The sequence below is a fragment of the Corythoichthys intestinalis genome, chromosome 2 (assembly GCF_030265065.1).
Source record: "Corythoichthys intestinalis isolate RoL2023-P3 chromosome 2, ASM3026506v1, whole genome shotgun sequence".
Classification (NCBI taxonomy): Eukaryota; Metazoa; Chordata; class Actinopteri; order Syngnathiformes; family Syngnathidae; genus Corythoichthys; species Corythoichthys intestinalis.
In genome coordinates this window covers 73,956,669-73,980,098 of record NC_080396.1, presented here as the reverse complement: position 1 = coordinate 73,980,098, position 23,430 = coordinate 73,956,669, and the positions used below count along the sequence as shown (strand labels likewise).

General features: G+C 37.5%; 2 protein-coding genes across 6 annotated transcripts in view; one reads left to right on the top strand and one right to left on the bottom strand.

Annotated features, from left to right (window-relative positions):
* Positions 1-2,488, bottom strand: part of LOC130910926 (solute carrier family 17 member 9-like) — a 50,189-nt gene extending 47,701 nt beyond the window's left edge. Inside the window, exon 1 of the mRNA XM_057828582.1 lies at positions 2,099-2,488. The gene's annotated coding sequence lies outside the window, so the exon portion shown is untranslated. The remainder of the gene's footprint in view (positions 1-2,098) is intronic.
* A 2,305-nt stretch (positions 2,489-4,793) lies between these two features.
* Positions 4,794-22,794, top strand: LOC130912566 (tumor protein D54-like). Of its 5 annotated transcripts, XM_057830736.1 has the most exons (11): positions 4,794-4,993; positions 6,776-6,852; positions 6,926-7,074; positions 11,850-11,897; positions 14,356-14,381; positions 14,766-14,808; positions 16,259-16,360; positions 21,858-21,884; positions 22,072-22,098; positions 22,174-22,222; positions 22,279-22,787. In XM_057830736.1, exons 1-11 carry the CDS (start codon positions 4,975-4,977, stop codon positions 22,285-22,287), a joined length of 576 nt encoding a protein of 191 aa, XP_057686719.1. In that variant the 5' UTR covers positions 4,794-4,974; the 3' UTR covers positions 22,288-22,787. The 5 variants fall into 5 exon arrangements, with proteins under 5 accessions (XP_057686719.1, XP_057686716.1, XP_057686715.1 ...); XM_057830732.1 differs by lacking the exon at positions 4,794-4,993 and having other exon boundaries at positions 6,373-6,852; positions 22,279-22,794; XM_057830733.1 differs by lacking the exons at positions 4,794-4,993; positions 22,072-22,098; positions 22,174-22,222 and having other exon boundaries at positions 6,371-6,852; positions 22,279-22,792.
* The last annotated feature ends 636 nt before the right edge of the window (positions 22,795-23,430 follow it).

Sequence of the window (23,430 nt, the reverse complement as noted above, 5' to 3'; positions counted from 1 at the left end):
TCTCCTATCACGCCTATGCAGATGACACACAACTGTACATTTCTGTGTCCCCACATGATTATAGTCCCTTAGTCTCCCTGAGTAAATGCATTCATCAAATCAATGAATGGATGTGCCAGAATTTTCTCCAGTTAAATGTGGAGAAGACAGAGGTGATCATTTTTGGGCCAAAAAAGGAAAGGTCAAAGATAAGCAGCCAACTTAGCACAATGTCACTTACAGCTACAAATCAAGTCAGAAACCTTGGCGTAATTATTGACTCAGACCTAAAATTTGATAGCCATCTAAAGTCCGTCACTAAATCCGCTTATTACCACCTAAAAAATATAACCAGAATTAAGGGGCTTCTGACTCAACAAGACATGGAAAAACTTATGCATGCATTCATTTTCAGCAGATTGGACTACTGCAATGGTATATTTACAGGTCTTGATAAAAAATCAGTCAGGAAGCTGCAGCTAGTACAGAATGCTGCAGCCAGAGTCCTCACAAATACAAGGAAGCTGGACCACATTACACCGGTTTTGAAATCGCTACACTGGCTTCCAGTGAGTCAAAGGATAGACTATAAAATACTACTGCTCGTCTACAAAACACTTAATGGCCTTGGACCAAAATACATGCTTGATTTGTTAGATTCCTATGAGACATCTAGACCCCTAAGGTCGTCTGGAACGGGTCTTCTGCATGTTCCAAGAACAAGAACCAAGCAGGGTGAGGCAGCATTTAGTTATTATGCTCCTCACCTCTGGAACAAGTTACCCGAACGTCTGAAGTATGCTCAAACTGTTAGCTCCTTTAAATCAGGGCTAAAAACGCTTTTGTATAGCACTGCATATCCATAACTGTCTATATATTTCAATCTACCTGCCTTCTATTCCTCTTGTGCTTATCTCTATTGCTGATTTCAATGATTATTAGTAGTAGTAGTTTTTGCTTTATTTTTATTTTTGTTTTATTTTTATTTATTTACTTTTAATCTGTGATTAAATGCAATCTTTTGTCTTGGTTTTTACGTTGTGTTGATTTAAATGTGATTTTTATGGTCTTCATGTGATGTAAAGCACTTTGAATTGCCTTGTGTTGAATTGTGCTATATAAATAAATTTGCCTTGCCTTGCCTTGCCTAATGCTATCTTATAGCAAATGCTATCTTTCTCTGGTCTACACTATCTTATACTAGTTTATGCTATCTTACACTAGCTAACTGTTGAGGTGGTTGCAGCTAAGCGTTGCATTCGTAGGAGTAATTGACAGAGAATACGTTGTCTTTTAGCCAAAACTCGGTGTGTTTAATTTAGGGTGACCATATTTTGATTTCCAAAAAAGAGGACACTCGGCCTGAACTCGAGATACTTGAATTTTACTCGAAGATCATTCAAAGATGCCTATATCACCCACTTTTTTTTTTTTTACTCAACAGGCTTTATTCTTCCCTAAAAAAAAATACTCAAACAATTAAAAAAAAACGAATAATGATTAAAAAATATATGTATAATGCAGACCCATGGAAATGTAGTCCAGTCAATACACACACACAGTAGGCTATGTGCCAACTCAACAATTTTTTAAATTACTATCACGACAATTGTCGTTGACAAATTGTTATTCCCACTCAATTTTTATTCTCATTCAATGTTCTAGATTGTACGCAAACAATAACCGAAATAAACTGACAAGCTATTCAACCAGCATGTTTCCAAACGCAGCAGTTCAAAACTACATTGCCCATAATGCCTAGCGCGGCTGAGTTCACTGATTGCTACCCTGTTTGCGAGTACGGGAGTCGAGGCAAAAACAGACTTTGCTACAAAAGTTTGCAATCATCGGCAGCGCAAAGATGCGACACCAAACGGGATTTTACAGATTACACCAGTATAAATCTCCAACAGAAGTCAACAGTTGCCATTATATACGTATTTATCGTAAAAAAACTCATAAGAAACACTGCTATTTAGAATGTAATACTAGCATTCAACCAAATAAACTAACGCAGAACAATTACGAGACTCATAGAATATACTGCATCTCTGTGTACACATATAACCCTATATACAACAGAAGGCACGTGATCGACATTAACAGTAGATAAACTCACAGAAAGGTGTATGGCGCCACGTCTTTTAGAACTCCTTATTGAACTCCGTACTGTAGTCTGATCTCTCGCCAAACCGTCAGTAGATGGTGGTAATTCCCCATCAAACAAAGGGTAAACTGCCAACAAAAAAGAAGAAGAAGATCTACTCCTTCTCCCGCCCCTTCTAGTAAGAGCCTTGTCAACGCAGGGAGGCGCTGCCCCCTAGCGGCCGGAGGGATTCTCTTCAAATTGGTCCCGTGAAAAATCATAAAAAACGAACATTTTCATGAATTTATGAAACACGGCCGGACCCTCCGGAGGGCACGTAATAAGAGGACATGTCCGGGCAAAAGAGGACGTTTGGTCACCCTAGTTTAATTTCCACTGACATGCGGATGCGGATACATCCTCTCTCATTGCTGTCTTCACAGGCAATCCCACAAATCAAAGTATCAAAGTCAAACAAAAAATGAAGTAATAAAAGTAGCACTTTAGACAATTAAGTCCCATCCTGCCATCTTGTGGCGAAAAGATAATATGTCAATAATAACAAGCAATAGGAACATTATTTCAACATCAACTGAGGACACATTTATGAATACAAAATATTTTTCACAACATTTCTCTCAACACCAGGGGTGAAAGTGGCTAGAATTTCTTGCCGGAACTCCCAGACGTGAAGGTCGCCACAGAGCCAGAAATGTTATTTATTTATTTCTCTTTTTGGGGGGTGACTGTGGGGTTTTGGGCAAACCTCCTAAAACTACTGAAATGCAAAGAAAACTGTTTTGGCACAGTTATTTCTATAACACATACAGAAACAGATTTTCATTCAAAATTGTATTTTTTCGATGATTTGTAAAATAGTAAAATTTAATAAAAACAGCAATAACCCCAACCTCTATCTCCTAATTTTTATTTTACTTCATTTCTTCACATACTAAATGACAAATCTCAATTTTAACTACTTAAGAACATAGGATGTATATTAAAATTGAAGTTAATGTAAACATTTACTTTTTTAAAAAAAATGAGATATAAGTAACATACATTCAGAAAAATAAATACAAATGACTTATATAATGCAGAGTGAAATGGAATATATTTTGAAGATCGCGCAAGCATTGACTTTTTTTAAATCATAAGGAAATTAATAAGTAGCCTAACATAAATGAACAAACATAAGTCCAAAGTGTACATTGACAGCTAAGATGTTCTGAACCTCCCCATCAGAGCAAATAAAACTAAATATGATGAATAAGCCTCCTCAACTATTTCCTTGCTTTTAAAGATTTGATCCATCTTATGTTGCATTGCCCTTTTTTTGTTGCATAAATTCAACAACAATTTTTTTTTTTTTTTTTTTTTTTGCTGTTCCGGAAAACATGCACATTTGAACAAATCAGAGCTAACTATCTCTGCTGATCACATGTCAGTATGTGAGCCAATTGAATGGATAAATGAGTCCAGCCGTTTTGCTTTGCTGCGTGCATTCGCACATAGACGTGACTCATTATCGTCAGACTCAGATAACTGCAGCAGCTGGGGAAACCTCCATGCCATCCGTGGAATAAAATAAATGATAAATATTGGTGGAAACGGATTACGCTACACAAGCACTTTATTATGCTTGTTGTTAACACTTGTGTATGTAAACCTGATGTTGGTAGATTAAATGCATGTGTGGCAGCTTCACATTTTTTTTTTTAAAATAGCGTTTTGACAGTTGCCGTCATATTTTCGGAATCAAAGCACCGTGTACCGGAACACCATTCCGGCCCTGAATCTTATACGGGAACTGAGTTCCTGACCGTTCTGGCCCACTTTCACCCCTGCTCAACACTAACGCTACCTTGCGCGATTTTACCATAGTTCATGCTATCTTATGCTAGTTTACACAACCTTACACTAGTTTACGCAAATTTATCTGATATTACACTGGTTAATGCTATCTTATATTAGCTAACGCTATCTTGCACTATTTAACGATAGTTTACGCTACCTTATCCTATATTACTCTGGTTAATGCCACTAGATAATGCTATCTTGCACTATGTAACAATATCTTACGCTAGTTTACGGTATTTTACACTACACCACTTTATACTACCTGAAGCAAACTTACGTTGGTTACCGTAATTCTATCTTACACTAGCGAACGCGAACACTACCTTGCGCTATTTTATGATAGCTTACGCTAGTTTAAGCTGCCTTACACCACTTTACACTACATTATGCTGTCATGCGCTATTTTACAATAGCTTACGCTCGTTTATGCTATTTTATGCTAGTATAAACCACCTTAGCTTGGCTTACGCTACCTTGTGCTATCTTGGTTAATGCTAGCTCACACTAGCTAATAATATGTTGCGTCATTTCACGATAGTTCAAGCTAGTTTACACTACCTTACACTATTTTACACTACCTTTCAATGGTTTATGTTCTAGTTTACACTAATTTACAACAGCTTACACTATTCTCTGTCAACAGCAATCAAATTAGTTAAAAAGGTAGCTAAAAATTATTTCGATGGTTTGTCCAAAATAATGTCTCTTTGAATGAAACCTAAAATTCCCCTGCTACAAAGGGTTAAATCCAGAAAATGATGGCGTCCCTTTTTTCTACACTCTGTGTCATAAGTGTTGAGACTTGTCACCATTCAGTTAAGTGAGAAAGAGTCCTACAAGTTTTGACCGAGGATGAAAAATCGACGGCTCCATCTGCCGCATGTTTGATCGCGTGTGTGGGAGATCTATTGCCATGAATAGCCTGCGTGAGTGAATGCGTGCGTGCGTGCGTGCCCCTTAGCTCCGCCCCCTGCTGCTAAGATAATCGGACGTAAACAAGCGTTATTTAGACCTTCTCACTCCGTCCCAAGCACAAACAAGAAGCCGTCATGAGCCGAGCGGGACCGGGTAAGAAATAGAACTTTTTTTTCTCTCTTTATTGGACCTGCAAAAAGCACGGCATCAAATGAAAAATCGACATTAATGTACAATGGTGGTACATTTGGCGGCGTGATGCTGGTTTGTGTGTGCGCAACAGGTAGCTTGAGCCACATGTAGCTCCCGCTTTTTTTTTTTTTTATTTTTTTTTATCCGACGTCGCTAAAATACAATTCATGTCACATTCCAAAGTCCAGAAATCAGACATATTAATTTTTTATTTCATTATCATTTATATATTGATATACATATTTTTATTAAATACATTTATTTTCCGTTTTGAATTAAATAAATAGAAATTCAAAAACACATTAAAAATATTTTTTCTTTGTCTTCTTTTTTCCTTTTATTTAAATAAAGAGAATGCTTACAGTTGCCCTCATTTTTAAAATCAAAATATTTCTAAATATATACTAACAGATGAGAAAATAGAAAAATAAACGTTGTTTTTTCACTAAAAGGAACCCAAAAATTTAATAAAATAATCGAATCAAATAATTATGCTTGGATGAATGAATAAATTAAATAATAAAATATTTTTATATAACATAAATAAACAATAAAATACTAAAAATACATAATAATTTAATCAGAAAATAGTGTTTTAAGAAAAAAGTAACAAATATAACAAATAATAGTATACAAGTAATAATAAGGGTCATTAAAAAAATTAACTTTTTGAAAAAATATCAAGATATTTAATGTATGTTCATGTTGTTGTTTTTTAAAATCAAATTAAAATTTGGAAAAAATATTATTTACCAATTCCCCCCACTTTTTTGTTTATTAAATAGTGCAAATAAATATAAGATGAAAAGAAAAAAATGAATATATAAAAAGATATTTATTATATATATTTTTTATTTCATTTTTCATTATCATTTATAAAATTATTTATTTTTAGATGTCTTTTTCCCCACAGTATTTTTTCCTTAGATATTGCAACAACCCAAAAAAAAAAAAGATAGAAAATAAATACTGTATATCTCATTTACATTTTCCTTTTAAAAAAAAAAAAAAAATTGAAAATATTTTAAATAAACCAAAAAAAAAAAAAAAAAAAACGAGAATTCTTACTCTTGGCCACTTTTTAAATGAATTTAAAATTTTTTTTTTTTTAATGAAAACACAGAAATACAACTTTTAAATAAAAGAATATTCTACGGTTGTACTGTTATTGTTTATATATATATATATATATGTGTGTGTGTGTGAAATTCCAAATTAAAATAAGATTAGAATAATATTAAGATAAGATGTTATCCCCCAAAAACTGAAAAATACATGTATGACAACATTTAAATATTTTCCAGTTTTTTTTTTTTTTTTTTTTTAAAAACTACATTGTTATTACTATTTTAACTCCTGTCCACTTTTTATTTTTCTAAGGGGGAAAAAAATTGTTAAGAGCCCACGCCACCCCCTCCACACCCCCATGAAAAAAAAATTTGGAAACACATTAAAAATAGATGACTATTATTCACTTAATTAATATTTACTCATAATCAATGAGTTATCACAGCTGCCCCAGTTTACCTGCCATTGACGATGCGAGACGTCCAATCCGTTTGGATGAAGAGGGACGGATGAGCCCACTTGGTCCAAATGAACTCGACGTCTTGAGCCGCCAATGGCAGGCTGAGTTTACAAGGAAATTTATCACACGAGTTAAATTGACTACATTCTTCGTTGGACGTATATTAACAGTCAATGAGCAATTGATTGAAAATGCGCTTCGATTGACGCGGCAAGGTTTTGCGGGGACGCCGTCTGATGGATTCTCACCCGGCGACGACGACACGGACCACCTGAGGTTCCGGCTGGCTAAGGTGAGAGCTAGCAAACGAGCTTGCGCCGCCGGACGGACGGAGCTGACGGCGCGTCCATTCCGCTGACTTCCAGACGGAGGAGGAGATCGAGACTCTCAGGCAGGCGCTGCTGAGCAAAGAGAAGTCGGCCGCCGATCTCCGCCGGCAGCTGGGTTTGGGCCCGTTGGAGAATCTTAAGCACAACCTGTCCAAAGGCTGGCAAGACGTACGGACGTCGTCCCCGTAAGTGCTCGCTCAATGATGAAACTTCCAGGAAGTTGCCAGAAATGTAAGATTTAAAGGAAGCAGAACTTAAATGTTCAGGGTTTCCATACTTATTTTGAGTTAACAACTAGAAAGAGAAGTGTTTACAGGTCACTTCCTGTTGATTTTAAGGAGTTTACAGGTCACTTCCTGTTCCTTAATATTGGTTTTGGTTACCTTCCTGTTAGTTTTGGTGCACTTCCTGTTATTTTGGGTCACTTCCTGTTGAAATTAGGGTATTTGGAGATCACTTTCTAATGCTTTTGGGTCATTTCCTATTGATTTGGGGGAATTTACAATTCACTTCCTGTTGATTTTGGGTCACTTCGTGATGATATTGGGTCACTTTCTGTTGGTTTTAGGGCCTATACAGGTCACTTCCTGTTCATTGGTTACTTCCTGTTAGTTTTGGGGCATTTACAGGTCACTTCCTGTTGAGTTTGGGTCACTTCCTGTTGAGTTTAGGTCACTTGCTATTCATTTTGGTTCACTCCCTGTTGATTTTGGTTCCGTTTAGTTGGTTTTAGGGCATTTATAGGTCACTTCCTGTTCATTGGTTACTTCCTTTTAGTTTGGGGGCATCTACAGTTCACTTCCTGTTTATTTTGGTTCACTTGCTTTTGATTTTGGGTCACTTCCTGTTGATTATGTGTCACTTTAGTTGGTTTTAGGGCATATATAGGTCACTTCCAGATAAGTTTAAATCACTTACTATTCATTTTGGGTCACTTCCTGTTGGTTTTAGGGCATTTATAGGTCACTTCCTGTTCATTGGTAACATTCTGTTAGTTTTGGGGCATCTACAGTTCACTTCCTGTTGATGTAGGCTCACTTCCTGTTGATTTTGGGGAATGTACATGTCACTTCCTGTTTATTTTGGTTCACTTGCTTTTGATTTTGGGTCACTTCCTGTTGATTTTGGGTCACTTTAGTTGGTTTTAGGGCATATATAGGTCACTTCCAGATGAGTTTAGGTCACTTGCTATTCATTTTGGGTCACTTCCTGTTGGTTTAGGGCATTTATAGGTCATTTCCTGTTCATTGGTAACATTCTGTTAGTTTTGGGGCATTTACAGGTCACTTCCTGTTAATGTTGGGTCACTTCCTATTGATTTTGGGGAATTTCCTGCAGATTTTGGGGAATTTACCGGTCACTTCCTATTGATTTGGGGTTACTTCTTGTCATTTTGGGTCACTTCCTGTTGAATTTAGAGCATTCCTAGGTCGCTTCCTGTTCATTGGTTACTTCCTGTTAGTTTTGGGGCATTTACAGGTCACTTCCTATTGGTTTTGGTTAACTCCCTGTTGATTTTGGGTTACTTCCTATTATTTTGGGGCACTTCCAGTTGAAATTTGGGAATTTACAGGTCACTTCCTGTTGCTGTTGGGTCACTTCCTGTTGATTTTGGGGAATTCACAGGTCACTTCCTGTCAGGGGCGGACTGGTAATCTGTGGGTTCTGGAGGATCACAGAACGGCCGGTGCCCTGGACGGCCGGCGGCCGCCATTAATTATGCATCACTGTTTTTATCCCCCCTATCCTCTGATTATCTACAGTTCGCATCCAATCCGACAGGTGGCAGCAATGCGCCTGGCTTTTCACCGCCAATCTGATAGACTACGAACGACGAAAGCACAGAGAAGCCTTCATTGGCTCCTTGTGGAAGCAAAATAGCGACGAGTGTTAATGCACAATATGGATGGTGGTGGCAAAAAAACTGAAAAGAGCAGGGTGGCGCGGAGAAGGTTAGAGAGAAAAAATTAAAGAAACTGAAGAGTGACGCATTAAAATGTCATAAGTCGACAAATATTTTTGCAAGCAGCAGTCTGGCTGCAACGGCCACGTCGGGTAACAACAGCTCAGCTCCCGGCGATGGTGAGAGGGAGCTGCAGCCGCTCTGACGTGCAGACGGTGCAGGGAGAGAGAAAAGAAGAGGGAGGGGGCAACGATAAGCTGTTGGAAGTTCCCCAGACAAGCGCAGGGCAAGTAAATTGAGATGAAGAGGGTTACTTGCTATGTAAACTGGCAATTGTTATCCACCAGGTAGCTACATTTTAAATGAAATAAATGACAATTTAAGGGTTAGTGCCAGCTAGTCGATGTACCCTTTTGCAATCGTGTCAAGTTACAGTATGCTAGTCCAACTATCCCTCTCCTAAGAAAAAATATTTTAGCCGTAAAACAATGTATGCACACGCAGCATAGCAATATTAATTCAGAAAAAATATAACAAAATATTAATAAATTGAATGGTTTTACTTTAAAGTTTAGGTAGTTAAATTGATGTTATATACATTATTAATCATTTATATATCGTTTTGTTTTCTGGTTAATACTTTCCAATGAAGGTTATGTATACCGGATTTGTCTTGAAATGTGTATTGTATTTTCATCGAAATTTATTATTTGTATGGCAAGATTAATTATGGCAGGGGTCTCCAAACCGGTCCGCAAGGGCCGCTGTGGGGCCTGGTTTTTGTTTTAACCGATCGAGTACCGACAGTTTAACCAATGAAGTTTCTGCTAAAACAAGCAGCACCTGACTGCAATCAACTGATTACACTTGTAAGACACCAGATTGGCGCAGAGGTTTTGTCTTGTTTTGTTGAAATGAAATCCTGCGCCCGCCACAGCCCTATGTGGAATAGTTTGGAGACCACTGAATTATGGCATAAACAATGAAGTCATTTTATACACAGAGATATATAGAGATATATTATAATCAATTGGATAGGTAAAACTTGCTTTGAAAAATAAATTCTTTCATTTGTTTATTCAGGTTGATCATAGAGCTAGTACAGAAAATGAATCCAACTCCAGTTCAGCCTTGCAGTACTTTGAGCGCCCCAAGTCAGACAGTCACAGTCTAGACACATTTTCTTCATTTTTCTCTCAAAGTGCACGAAATTGGTGCATTTTACAATAAAATGTAAAAAAAAAAAAAAAAAATTCTCCCCGGAGGGGCATGCTCCCGGACCCCCCTATGGGGTCTGTGTTTCCCTTCGTATAGTGATTCTTGTGGGCTGGGCTGAGTCAAAGTCCAGGGCTGCTTTTTAGTCCCAGTCCGCCCCTGCTTCCTGTTGATTTGGGGGTATTTACTGGTCCAGTCAAGTCACATTGAGTCAGTTAGTCAGAGTTAGGCAAGGCAAGGCAAGGCAAATTTATTTATATAGCACAATTCAACACAAGGCAATTCAAAGTGCTTTACATCACATGAAAACCATAAAAATCACATTTAAATCAACACAACGTAAAAACCAAGACAAAAGATCGCATTTAATCACAGAATAAAAATAAATAAATAAAAATAAAACAAAAATAGAAATAAAGCAAAAACTACTACTAATAATCATTGAAATCAGCAATGGAGATAAGCACAAGAGGAATAGAAGGCAGGTAGATTGAAATATATAGACAGTTATGGATATGCAGTGCTAAACAAAAGCGTTTTTAGCCCTGATTTAAAGGAGCTAACGGTTTGAGCATACTTCAGACGTTCAGGTAACTTGTTCCAGAGGTGAGGAGCATAATAACTAAATGCTGCCTCACCCTGCTTGGTTCTTGTTCTTGGAACATGCAGAAGACCCGTTCCAGACGACCTTAGGGGTCTAGATGTCTCATAGGAATCTAACAAGTCAAGCATGTATTTTGGTCCAAGGCCATTAAGTGTTTTGTAGACGAGCAGTAGTATTTTATAGTCTATCCTTTGACTCACTGGAAGCCAGTGTAGCGATTTCAAAACCGGTGTAATGTGGTCCAGCTTCCTTGTATTTGTGAGGACTCTGGCTGCAGCATTCTGTACTAGCTGCAGCTTCCTGACTGATTTTTTATCAAGACCTGTAAATATACCGTTGCAGTAGTCCAATCTGCTGAAAACGAATGCATGCATAAGTTTTTCCATGTCTTGTTGAGTCAGAAGCCCCTTAATTCTGGTTATATTTTTTAGGTGGTAATAAGCGGATTTAGTGACGGACTTTAGATGGCTATCAAATTTTAGGTCTGAGTCAATAATTACGCCAAGGTATGCCAAGTTAGTTAGTTCGTGGCCCGTATGTTGATTTTTGGGTCACTTCCTGTTGATTTTAGGGCACTTATAGGTCACTTCGTATTCATTGGTTACTTCCTGTTAGTTTGGCGGCATTTACAGGTCATTTCCTATTGGATTTGGGTCCCTTCCTGTTATTTTGGGTTACTTACTATAGTTTTGGGGCACTTCCTGTTGATTTTAGGGCATTCCTTGGGCAATTCTTGTTCATTGTTTACTTCCTGTTAGTTCTAGGGCATTTACAGGTTACTTCCTTTTGGTTTCGGTTCATTTTCTGTTATTTTGGTGACTTCATGTTGATTTCTGGTCACTTTCTCTTGATAATGGGTCACCTTATGTTGGGTCATCACCTATTGGTTTGTGCCATTTACAGGTCCCTTTCTGTTGTTTTTGGTTGACTTCCTGTTATTTTGGGCCTTTTGATTTTCAGGTATTTCCAGATTACTTCCTGCACATTTTGGATCAGTTCCTGTTGATTATGGGGCACTCATTTGTGACGCCTGTTGATTTAATGACATTTCCTGTCAGTTTTGGGGCATTTACAGGTCACTTCCTGTTGATTTTGGGTCTCTTGACTTGTTAAGTTGTGCTTACTTAATATATGTTCGGCTTCCTTCAAATTTTTTCTTTTGGGCTCTCGCTTGCATTTACCATTTTTCCATCAACTTGACTGTTCAAGTTGTGCTTGACGTTTCTTTGTTTTTGCAGATATCTGACGGCCTCAGCGGTCCTGGAAGACATCGGCAACACGGAAGCGTGAGTCTGCTTTCCTTCTCCTCCCGTCCTCAGAAAACCGGAAGTTTTACGGAGCGGGTCACACCATTGGGCCGGTCCAATAGGATTGCGGCGCTCTTAATAGCCTTACGGCCTGAATTAGCACGCGGTATTAACGGTGAGCGTCGCTAACGCCGCACACTTTGATTGAGGGTGCCGTGTCGCTCGGACGTCATACACATGAAGAACAGAATACACACACACATGACTATAAACAAAAGAATTAGACATTTAGCACCGTCATTGGCACTTCCTCACTAACCCTCCCTGTTTAAATGAATTGGGCGTCTATTGTTGTCGCTGGCAGGGAATGAGTTCATTTTGGGTCACTTCTTGTTAGCTTCAAGGTACTTACTGGTCACTTCCTGTTGATTTTGGGTCATTGTCTGTTGATATTGGAGCATTTCCGGGTAACTTCCTGTTGATTTTGGGTAACTTCCTGTTGATTTGAAGGCATTTCTGGGTCACTTCCTGTTAATTTTGGGGCATTTCCGGGTAATTTCCTGTTGATTTTGAGTAACTTTCTGTAGATTTGAGGGCATTTCTGGGTCACTTCCTGTTGATTTTGGGCAACTTCCTGTTGATTTGAGGGCATTTCTGGGTCACTTTTTGTTAATTTTGGGGCATTTCCGGGTAATTTCCTGTTGATTTTGGGTAACTTTCTGTTGATTTGAGGGCATTTCTGGGTCACTTCCTGTTGATTTTGGGGCATTTCCCGCATCACTTCCTGTTGTTTTTGGGGCATTTGTTGGACGCTTCCGAATGATTTTGGGTCATTTCCTGTTGATTTTGGGGCATTTCCGGGTCAATTCCTGTTGATTTTTAGTCGTTTTCTATTTAATTTGGTGCATTTCTGGTTTACTTCCTGTAGATTTTGGAGTATTCACAGGTCACTTCCAGTTGATTTTGGGGAATTTCCAGGTCACTTCCTGTTTATTTAGAGCATTTCCTGTTGCTCATAGGGCATTTCAGGGTCACTTCCTGTTGATTTTGAGGCATTTCTGGGTCACTTCCTGTTAATTTTGGGGCATTTCCGGGTAATTTCCTGTTGATTTTGGGTAACTTTCTGTTGATTTGAGGGCATTTCTGGGTCACTTCCTGTTGATTTTGGGTAACTTCCTGTTGATTTGAGGGCATTTCTGGGTCACTTTCTGTTAATTTTGGGGCATTTCCGGGTAATTTCCTGTTGATTTTGGGTAACTTTCTGTTGATTTGAGGGCATTTCTGGGTCACTTCCTGTTGATTTTGGAGCATTTCCCGCATCACTTCCTGTTGTTTTTGGGGCATTTTTTTGGACGCTTCCAAATGATTTTGGGGCATTTCCGGGTCAATTCTTGTTGATTTTTAGTCGTTTTCTATTTAATTTGGTGCATTTCTGGGTTACTTCCTGTAGATTTTGGAGTATTCACAGGTCACTTCCAGTTGATTTTGGGGAATTTCCAGGTCACTTCCTGTTTATTTAGAGCATTTCCTGTTGCTCATAGGGCATTTCAGGGTCACTTCCTGTTGCTCATAGGGCATTTCCGGGTCACTTCCTGTTGATTTGTAAGCATTTCTGGGTTGCTTCCTAATGACTACGGGTCATTTCCTGTTGATTTGGGGGGATTTCCGGGTCACTTCCTGTTTATTTTGTGGCATTTCCTGGTCACCTCCTGTTTATTTAGGGCATTTCCAATTGCTCATAGGGCATTTCCGGGTCACTTCCTGTTGTTTTTGGGGCATTATCTGGTTGCTTCCTAATGACTTTGGGCCATTTCCTGCGGATTTTGGGGGATGTTTGGGTCACTTCCTGTTGATTTTGGGGCATTTCTGGGTCACTTCCTGTTGATTATAAGGCATTTTTAGGTCACTTCCTGCTGATTTTGAGGGCATTTCTGGGTCATTTCCTGTTGATTTTGGAGCATTTGCAGGTGACTTCCTGTAAATTCTGGAGTATTCAAGGGTCACTTCCTGTTGATTATAGGGTGTCCTTGGTCACTTTCTGGTCATTTCCTGTTGATTTTGGGGTGTTTCCGGGTCACTTTCTGTTGATTTTTGGTTGTTATCTGTTGATTTGGGAGCATTTCTAGGTCATTTCCTGTCAATTTTTTGCACATGTAAGTATGCAAGGGTCACTTCCTGTTGATTTTGGTTCATTTGCTGTTGATTTTTGGGGCATTTCCGGGTCATTTCCTATAATTTTGGGTCATTTCCTGTTGATATATGGCATGTCTTCTCCATTTTCTCTTGATTTTGGGGTATTTCCTGGGTCACTTTCTGTAAATTTCGGAGTATTCGCGGGTCACTTCCTACTGATTTGGAGTCATTTCCTGTTGATTATAGGGCTTTTCTGCGTCACTTCCTGTTTAATTTTGGGCACTTCCTGGTCATTTCCTGTTGATTTTGGTGTGTTTCTGGTTCGCTTTTTGTTGATTTTTGGTCATTTTCTGTTGATTTATAGGTCACTTCCTGTCAATTTTGGCACAGGTAAGGGTCATTTCCTGTTGATTTTGGGGCATTTCCATTTATTTATTTATATAGCACAATTCAACACAAGGCAATTCCATGTCACTTCCTGTAAATTTGGGGGTATTTAGGGGTTGCTTCCTGTTTATTTGGGGCTAGTTTCTGTTGATTATGGGTCATTTTCTATTAATTATATTCTAGATGAATGATTATAGGGCATTTCCGCGTCAGTTCCTCTTGATTTTGGGCCACTTCCTGGTCACTTCCTTTTGATTTTGGGACATTTCCTGTTTTTATAGGGCAATTCTGTATCAGGTCCTGTTGATTTTGGGTCACTTCCTATTGATTTTGGGTCATTTCCTGTTGATTTTGTGGCATGTTTGGGTAACTTTCTGTTGATTTTAGGGCAATTCCAGGTCATTTCCTGTAAATTTTGGGACATTCAAAGGTATGTTTATATGGGGTAATTCTCTGTGTGGCATTTCCGCATCACTTCCTGTTGATTTTGGGGCACTTCCTGGTTACTTCCTTTTGATTTTGGGACATTTCCTGTTTTCTTACTGCAATTCTGGATCAGGTCCTGTTGTTTTTGGGTCACTTCCTGTTGATTTTGGGGCATGTTTGGGTCACTTCCTGCTGATTTGGAGTCATTTCCTGTTGGATTATTGGGCATTTTCGTGTCACTTCCTGTTGAATTTGGGGCACTTCCTGGTCACATCCTTTTGCATTTCCTGTTTGTTAAAGGGCAATTCTGGACCAATTCCTGTTGATTTTGGGGCATTTCCAGGTGATTTCTTGTGAATTTTGGGGTATTCATGGTTCACTCCCGGTTAATTTGGAGTCATATCCTGTTTATTTTAAAGCATTTCTGAGTTACTTCCTGTTTATTCTGGGTCATTTTCTGTTGATTATAGGGCAATCCTGGGTCACCTCCTGTTGATTTTGGGGCATTTCTGGTGTTCTGCCAAAAGATCCTCCACCGGTGAATTGTGAAAAGTGGCGAATTTGTCACCCATAGTACTACCGTAGCATAGTACTCTTTCAGCTCTTTTTATTTAGATTTAGGTCACTTCCTGTTGATTTTGGGTCATTTCAGGGTCACTTCCTATTGATTTCGGGTAATTTCCTGTTGATTTAAGGGCATTTCCGGGTCACTTCCTCTTGATTTTGAGTCATTTCTTATTGATTTTGGGGCATTTCCGGGTCACTTCCTCTTGATTTTGGATACTTTTCTAGTCGCTTCCTGATGATTTGAGGTCATTTCCCGTGTATTATAGGGCATTTACGGGTTGATTCCTATTGATTTTTGGGCATTTACGGGTCACTTCCTGTAAATTTTTTGGTATCATTGGTCACTTCCGGTTGATTTAAGGGCATTTCCAGGTCACTTCCTGTTGATTTTAGGTCATTTCCCGGTCAAATCCTGCTGATTATGGATAATTTCCTTGTCACTTCCTGATGATTTGAGGTAATTTCTTGTTGATTCTAGGGTATTTCCGGGTCACGTCCTGTTGATTTTGGGTCATTTCCTATTGATTATAGGACATTTGGTTGTCATTTCCTGTTCATTTTTGGGCATTTACGGGTCACTTTCTGTAAATTTTGTTGTATCGTGGGTCACTTCCTGTTGATTATCAGACAATTCTGGGTCACTTCGTGTTGATTTGAGGTCATTTCCTTTGGTTTTGTGACACTTCTCGTACATTTTGGGCAATTCAGGAGTCACTTCCTGCTGATTGGTCACGCCCTGTTGATTTTGAGTCACAATCTATATATTTTTGGGTCAGTTCCTGTTCATTTTAGGACAATCCATGGACTTTTTTGTTTGCCACTGCAAGTTTTTTTTTTTTTTCTCGCAGTGAAAATACTGGGGGGGGGGGGTTTTGTCTTTCTGGCAGGTGCGTGAGGACCAAGGAAGGTTTGGCTCATGCAGGCCGTGTCACATCTTCTGCATTGTCCAACGTGGGCGTTGCTATCACCAGAAGGTTGGCGGAGATGAGGTATAGTGCTAACCCTCATTTATGGGCTCTATTAATACCTGTGTTAATGAGTGAATCCAGTCACGTGACCTGTACTCGACCCATACCGGCGTGAAATGAATGCTACGCTATTGTATTAATGGGTCAAGCCTAATACAGTCACATGATCTTGACTTTATAGCTATGGAGGACCAGGAGTGCAAAAATGACATAAATAAATACGCAATTAAATAAGTTATTAAATGTGTCACTGAGATCCTTCTATTTCAATATTTATTTATTTCAACCTTTATTTATTTATTTCTCTTTTTTTTTTCACTTTTCATTCATTTATTTCAATTTATATTTCAATATTTATTTTTGGGGACCTTTATTTATTTGAATTTTTATTTAATTATTTTAACATTTATTTCCATTTTTATTATTTATTTCAACATTTATTTATTATTCCTATATTATTACGAATAAATCAATTAATAAAACAATTTATATGTATTCATTTATTATTATAAATACAAATTGAAAAAATGTGAATGTGACTATTTTAAATAATGTTGATTTTTTTTCACTTTTTATTTTTTTCCAATTTATGTTTATTTCAATTTTTTACTTATTTATTTCAATTTTTATTTATGTATTTCAACATTTATTTCCATATTTATTTATTTTTTTATTTATTCCAATATATATTTATTATTATGAAGAAATAAAAAATGAATATATATATATTTATTTATTTATACATATAAATAAAAATTGAAAAAATATATAAATGTTGAAATAATAATGTTGTATAAATAATGTTTCCATATATATTATTATTATTATTATAAATAAAAATTGTATATATATATATATATATATATATTTATTTATTTATTTATTATGAATAAATAAAAGTTGAATATATATATATTAGGGGTGTCAAACGGTTAAAATTTTCAATCAAGTTAATTACAGCTTAAAAATTAATTAATCGTAATTAATCGCAATTCAAACCATCTCTAAAGTATGCCATATTTTTCTGGAAATTATTGTTGGAATGGAAAGATAAGACACAAGACGGATATGTTCATACAACATACTGTACATAAGTGCTGTATTTGTTTATTATAACAATAAATCCACAAATGGCATTATTAACATTCTTTCTGTTTAAGTGATCCATGGATAGTAAGACTTGTAGTTCATAAAAGATTAATGTTATAGTTACAAGTTATAGTAATTTTATATTAAAACCCCTCTTCATATTTTTGTTTTAATAAAATGTGTACAATTTTCAGTCAAAAGTAGAGTTAATATAATATTAAGAAGAATAAAAATAACAATAATAAGAACTGAGTGACCAAACTCTGAGTAATGCCAGTTCACTTTGCATTGTTGTTTAGCTGTGTGAGAATAGGGCCTCATTACTACAGACTGAAGTGCTTTTCTTTTTGTGAACATTGTTTTTTTTGAGAGATAGCAATATTATTTTTGTTGTGCTTTCACTAAATGATACTTCTATTTGTTGTGAAGGAGTTGCAGAAGCGTATGCCAATAAATGGCACAGCCCAAAGAACGCCTGTGTCCATTCGCCTTTATAACAGATATATTTCTGAGCATATCTTACCCAAAATACAACAAGAGACACATAATTGCCACTAAAAGAAAGCAAACTTACCGAAATATGTGTGGAGCACAAAGCAACAGCATAAACGTCTCACAACTACTAATTCTCCCACTAATAGAAGGAATAACATTAGTATGGAACGGCGCTGCGCTGCCCCCAAGCGGCCGGTGGCATTCTCTTCACTCTTAATGTCCATAAATGGCGTCATTGAAATCTGTTTGAGGCAATGCGAGAGCGGCTCATTCAGTGCATGCGTTAATTGCGTCAAATATTTTAACGTGATTAATTTTAAAAATTAATTAACGCCCGTTAACGCAATCATTTTGACAGCCCTAATATATATTTATTCATTCTTATAAATAAAAATAGAAAAAATATATAAATGTTGAAATAATAATATTGAAAATGTTTTTCAGTTATTTATTTCAATTTATATTTATTTCAATATATTTTTAACTTTTTATTTATTTAAATTTTTATTTTATTATTTCAACATTTACAGTGCCTTGCAAAAGTATTCGGCCCCCTTGAACCTTGCAACCTTTCGCTAGTGGTGGGTCCAGTGATATTAATGCGTCGGCGCGCGCGCCGAGCTCATGGAGCAACCCCTGCGTCGGTGCGCGTATCGCTACAAGAAAATCACGTGACCGATGCATGAACTCATTGAACTGTGTCGACACAGTCATGACGCAGCAAACTGCTTCAAAAGGAAGCGCGTCTGTCAACGCGATGGAGCTGCTGAAACAATCCACATCTCACGGTTACTTCCTCGTTGTCTACATGCTGTGGAAATGGACGTAAGACAGGGAAAATGCCCTTGTCATCTTCCATTCAAAATACAATTAATTTTAATGTAAATCTTAGTTTATTAGTGTGACAGGTACGCGCGGGTCCGTCGTTTGTGGAGCCTTGCCTTCATGTCTGCCTACATTTGACCTGCTAGCTTAGTGGTCTGAGCAAACGTCACTCAGTCCCCAACGCGTAGTGGGCGCGGGTTCGAGTCCTGGTCAGAACGTATTGCGGCGCAAGACCAAAATTTTCGGTTTTACTGTTAAAGTTATTTTTTTTTGCAGGTGAAATGTCGCATGTGTACTTTGTATATGACTAACCTGCCATATACAAACAGTTGCCACCTCCTCAATGCTGAAGCATTACTGGCCCAAGCATGAGAATGAAGTTTCTGATAATCCCAAAATAAACACAGGTATAGAGCCATTCCTTTACTTTCCCACAGTCACTTTTTTGGTAATTTATTAGAAATCTGTAATTAAGCTAAAATTATTTTTTTTGTCCACTTCAATTTCTTTCTGGTGGGCTATGGTAGCACTTAGATGACGAAGTGGGGAGTCAAGAAGGCAATGCAACTGTAGATGAAATTGCAAAAGTGCAACGATGCATGGCTGAGCCGAACATGAACCAAAGCCGAACTGAGCCAATGGACATCTTATCCAAACCTCTTTCAACTGGAAATTCTTGTGCATGCTGGCATCATTGGTTCCATGCGCGTGTGTTGTCCACAGCAGGCTTGTTTAATTAAAAAAAAAAAAAAAAAAAAAAAAGGTAACCAACTAAATTTTAAACAAAAAAAAAACAACTATGTTTTTGAATAAAATTTTATCAGAACAAAAAGTCCACAGGCATTCCTCATTCACACATTCATTATTACTTACATTTTCACATTATAATATATGTTCACATAATTTAAAGATATGGAATAATGCAATATGAATGCAAAGACTTAAATTATTTGATTTTACATGCTATGTCATCAATTCAGTGTCAGTCTGTCAAGTGGGTTGCCTGTAGGGATTTTTTATGTCCAGCAGGTGTCAGTATTCAATGACACAGTATCCACACTGTGTCAACACAGTGTGTCACTGTGTCGACACGCTTCATGAGGTCTCACGGACCCATCACTACCTTTCGCCACATTTCAGGCTTTAAACATAAAGATATAAAATTTTAATTTTTTGTCAAGAATCAACAACAAGTGGGACACAATCGTGAAGTGGAACAAAATGTATTGGATAATTTAAACTTTTTTAACAAAAAACTGAAAAGTGGGGCGTGCAATATTATTCGGCCCCCTTGCGTTAATACTTTGTAGCGCCACCTTTTGCTCCAATTACAGCTGCAAGTCGCTTGGGGTATGTTTCTATCAGTTTTGCACATCGAGAGACTGACATTCTTGCCCATTCTTCCTTGCAAAACAGCTCGAGCTCAGTGAGGTTGGATGGAGAGTGTTTGTGAACAGCAGTCTTCAGCTCTTTCCACAGATTCTCGATTGGATTCAGGTCTGGACTTTGACTTGGCCATTCCAACACCTGGATACGTTTATTTTTGAACCATTCCATTGTAGATTTGACTTGATGTTTTGGATCATTGTCCTGTTGGAAGATAAATCTCCGTCCCAGTCTCAGGTCTTGTGCAGATACCAACAGGTTTTCTTCCAGAATGTTCCTGTATTTGGCTGCATCCATCTTCCCGTCAATTTTAACCATCTTCCCTGTCCCTGCTGAAGAAAAGCAGGCCCAAACCATGATGCTGCCACCACCATGTTTGACAGTGGGGATGGTGTGTTCAGGGTGATGAGCTGTGTTGCTTTCACGCCACACATATCGTTTTGCATTGTGGCCAAAAAGTTCAATTTTGGTTTCATCTGACCAGAGCACCTTCTTCCACATGTTTGGTGTGTCTCCCAGGTGGCTTGTGGCAAACTTTAAACGAGACTTTTTATGGATATCTTTGAGAAATGGCTTTCTTCTTGCCACTCTTCCATAAAGGCCAGATTTGTGCAGTGTACGACTGATTGTTGTCCTATGGACAGACTCTCCCACCTCAGCTGTAGATCTCTGCAGTTCATCCAGAGTGATCATGGGCCTCTTGGCTGCATCTCTGATCAGTTTTCTCCTTGTTTGAGAATTAAGTTTGGAAGGACGGCCGGGTCTTGGTAGATTTGCAGTGGTCTGATGCTCCTTCCATTTCAATATGATGGCTTGCACAGTGCTCCTTGAGATGTTTAAAGCTTGGGAAATCTTTTTGTATCCAAATCCGGCTTTAAACTTCTCCACAACAGTATCTCGGACCTGCCTGGTGTGTTCCTTGGTTTTCATGATGCTCTCTGCACTTTAAACAGAACCCTGAGACTATCACAGAGCAGGTGCATTTATACGGAGACTTGATTACACACAGGTGGATTCTATTTATCATCATCGGTCATTTAGGACAACATTGGATCATTCAGAGATCCTCACTGAACTTCTGGAGTGAGTTTGTTGCACTGAAAGTAAAGGGGCCGAATAATATTGCACGCCCCACTTTTCAGTTTTTTATTTGTTAAAACAGTTTAAATTATCCAATAAATGTTGTTCCACTTCACGATTGTGAAGTGGAACAACTTCACTTGTTGTTGATTCTTGACAAAAAAATTAAATTTCATATCTTTATGTTTGAAGCCTGAAATGTGGCGAAAGGTTGCAAGATTCAAGGGGGCCGAATACTTTTGCAAGGCACTGTATATGTGTGTGTGTGTTATTATTATTATTATTATTATTATTATTATTATAAATAAAAATGGAATATATTTAGACATTTTAAAAATTTTATTTAATATCTATTTTTATAAATAAATACAAAATAAATAATATTTATATACATATGTTGAAATTAATAAATATATATATTGGAATAAATAAATTAATGTTAAAATATGTTGAAATAAATAAATATTGAAATAGAAGCATTTATTGACACATTTAATAATTTATTGTGTATTTATTTATTTTTTTGCACCCCTGTTCCTCCATACATGGTTAGTTCCTCTGTCAGTTATGGTGTTTTTTTTTGTGTGTGTGTGTGTGTGTTTGTGTGTGTGCGCGTTTTTATGCTGTCGACTTGCCTCGCCAGAGCTCTACCGCTTCCAGGTCCGCCGCGGTAAGCTAACACACATCAATTTTTTGCAGGTCTGTGTTGAAAATCATTAGGTGTGAATGAAATGTTTTTGTGGGAGTTGAATTTGCAATTGGAAGTGAATGGATAGCATACGTTTTAGTCAACAACAACAAAAATGTCGATATAATGAGACAGAAAATATAAATGCAGCACTCTTTTTTCATGCAAGCCACCACGTGAGCGTACCATCCATGAGGTATGCACGTTTTTGCTAATCTTGCTAACGCTAGCTACTGTAATTACCACCACAAACTTTTTTTCTTCTTCTTAGACACTCTTCCACATTCAAGTCTTTTGAAGAAATGCTTGGCAACGTCAAGGTAATTTGCGCTTTCAGTGCCATTGACTCTTATAAATTTTAATCTTTGCTTTCCAGAGGAGATGACGGCCAAAGAAGAGGAGAAACGAGCACTGGTGATGACGAATCTACGTTTGAATAGCTTTCAGGAAAAAGGGAAATGTTTTGTTCAAAACTGTCCACAAGAGGGCGGCAGAATGACAGAAATTCAAGGACGCTTCGCTGCCGTATTTTGGACTCAAATTGGGTGAAGGAAATAAATCTCCAGTTAAATATTTGGAGACATGCTAAATGATTCCTGGGTCCTCGGAAGGGTGTTACTCTTTGGCTGCCGTTGACGGAAGTAGACGTCTAACCTGTTTTGATTGGGAGGGGACTGAAAGCAGAGGTGGCTTGTAATATTGACTCTGTTACTTTTACTTGTGTTAACTTTTTGAGAATAATGTACTTATAAGAGTAGTTTTACCACACCATACTTTTGACTATACTTGAATAAATGTGTGAAGAAGAAACTCGACTCTTACTTTCTTAGCTGTCTTTGCCAAAACGATGTAGTACTTCATAAAATAAGGAATTATATCATGAAAACAACCATTGACGACAGAAGACGTCCAATCCAATTATTTATCTAGATTTTTTTTTTTTTTTTTTTTTTTTTTTTTTTTGAACAGCAGTATTTAACTTTAGGGATTGAATGTATATGTTGAAAAAGTTTTTTTTTTTTGTTCATAATTTGGTAACCACCTGACACCTTTTTTGCTACCAGGTCACGTTCAATAATGTGCTAAAACTAATAATAATAAAAATAGCGCCTTATTGATCGTGACCTAGTAACAAAAAAGGTGTCAGGTGGTGATTTATGGGGGAAAAAAATATATATATATATATATATATATATATTTATATATCAAACTTTTTTTTGTCCCCAACACTGGGGGGTGCTACAACACCCCACTTCCTGCGCCAGTGATAACTGTTGACAGAGGTGGCGTTAAACCGGGGGTCAGCAACCCGTTGCTCTGCCTAAGTGGCTCACATTTCTGCATAAAATCACCATCAAATGTGATATGATCTTTGTCAAAATCACACAGATGAAAAAACAGTGTTTGCGTTTACTAAAACCACCCAAACATTTATAGGTTTTCATATTTAAAGGAGGATAGTATGCACACAATGAAAGAAGGGGGAAAAATAAATAAGTGAACCATCACATTTGATATTTTGTGCCCC

Excerpts from the sequence above, each read along its gene's own strand:
- LOC130912566 (XM_057830732.1), top strand. The coding sequence starts at position 6,532 with ATGAGTTATCACAGCTGCCCCAGTTTACCTGCCATTGACGATGCGAGA. Across the intron at positions 11,898-14,355 it reads GACATCGGCAACACGGAAGC|GTCACTTCCTGTCAATTTTG; the intron begins GTGAGTCTGCTT and ends GTTGATTTATAG. Across the intron at positions 14,809-16,258 it reads AAATTTTGGGACATTCAAAG|GTGCGTGAGGACCAAGGAAG; the intron begins GTATGTTTATAT and ends TCTTTCTGGCAG.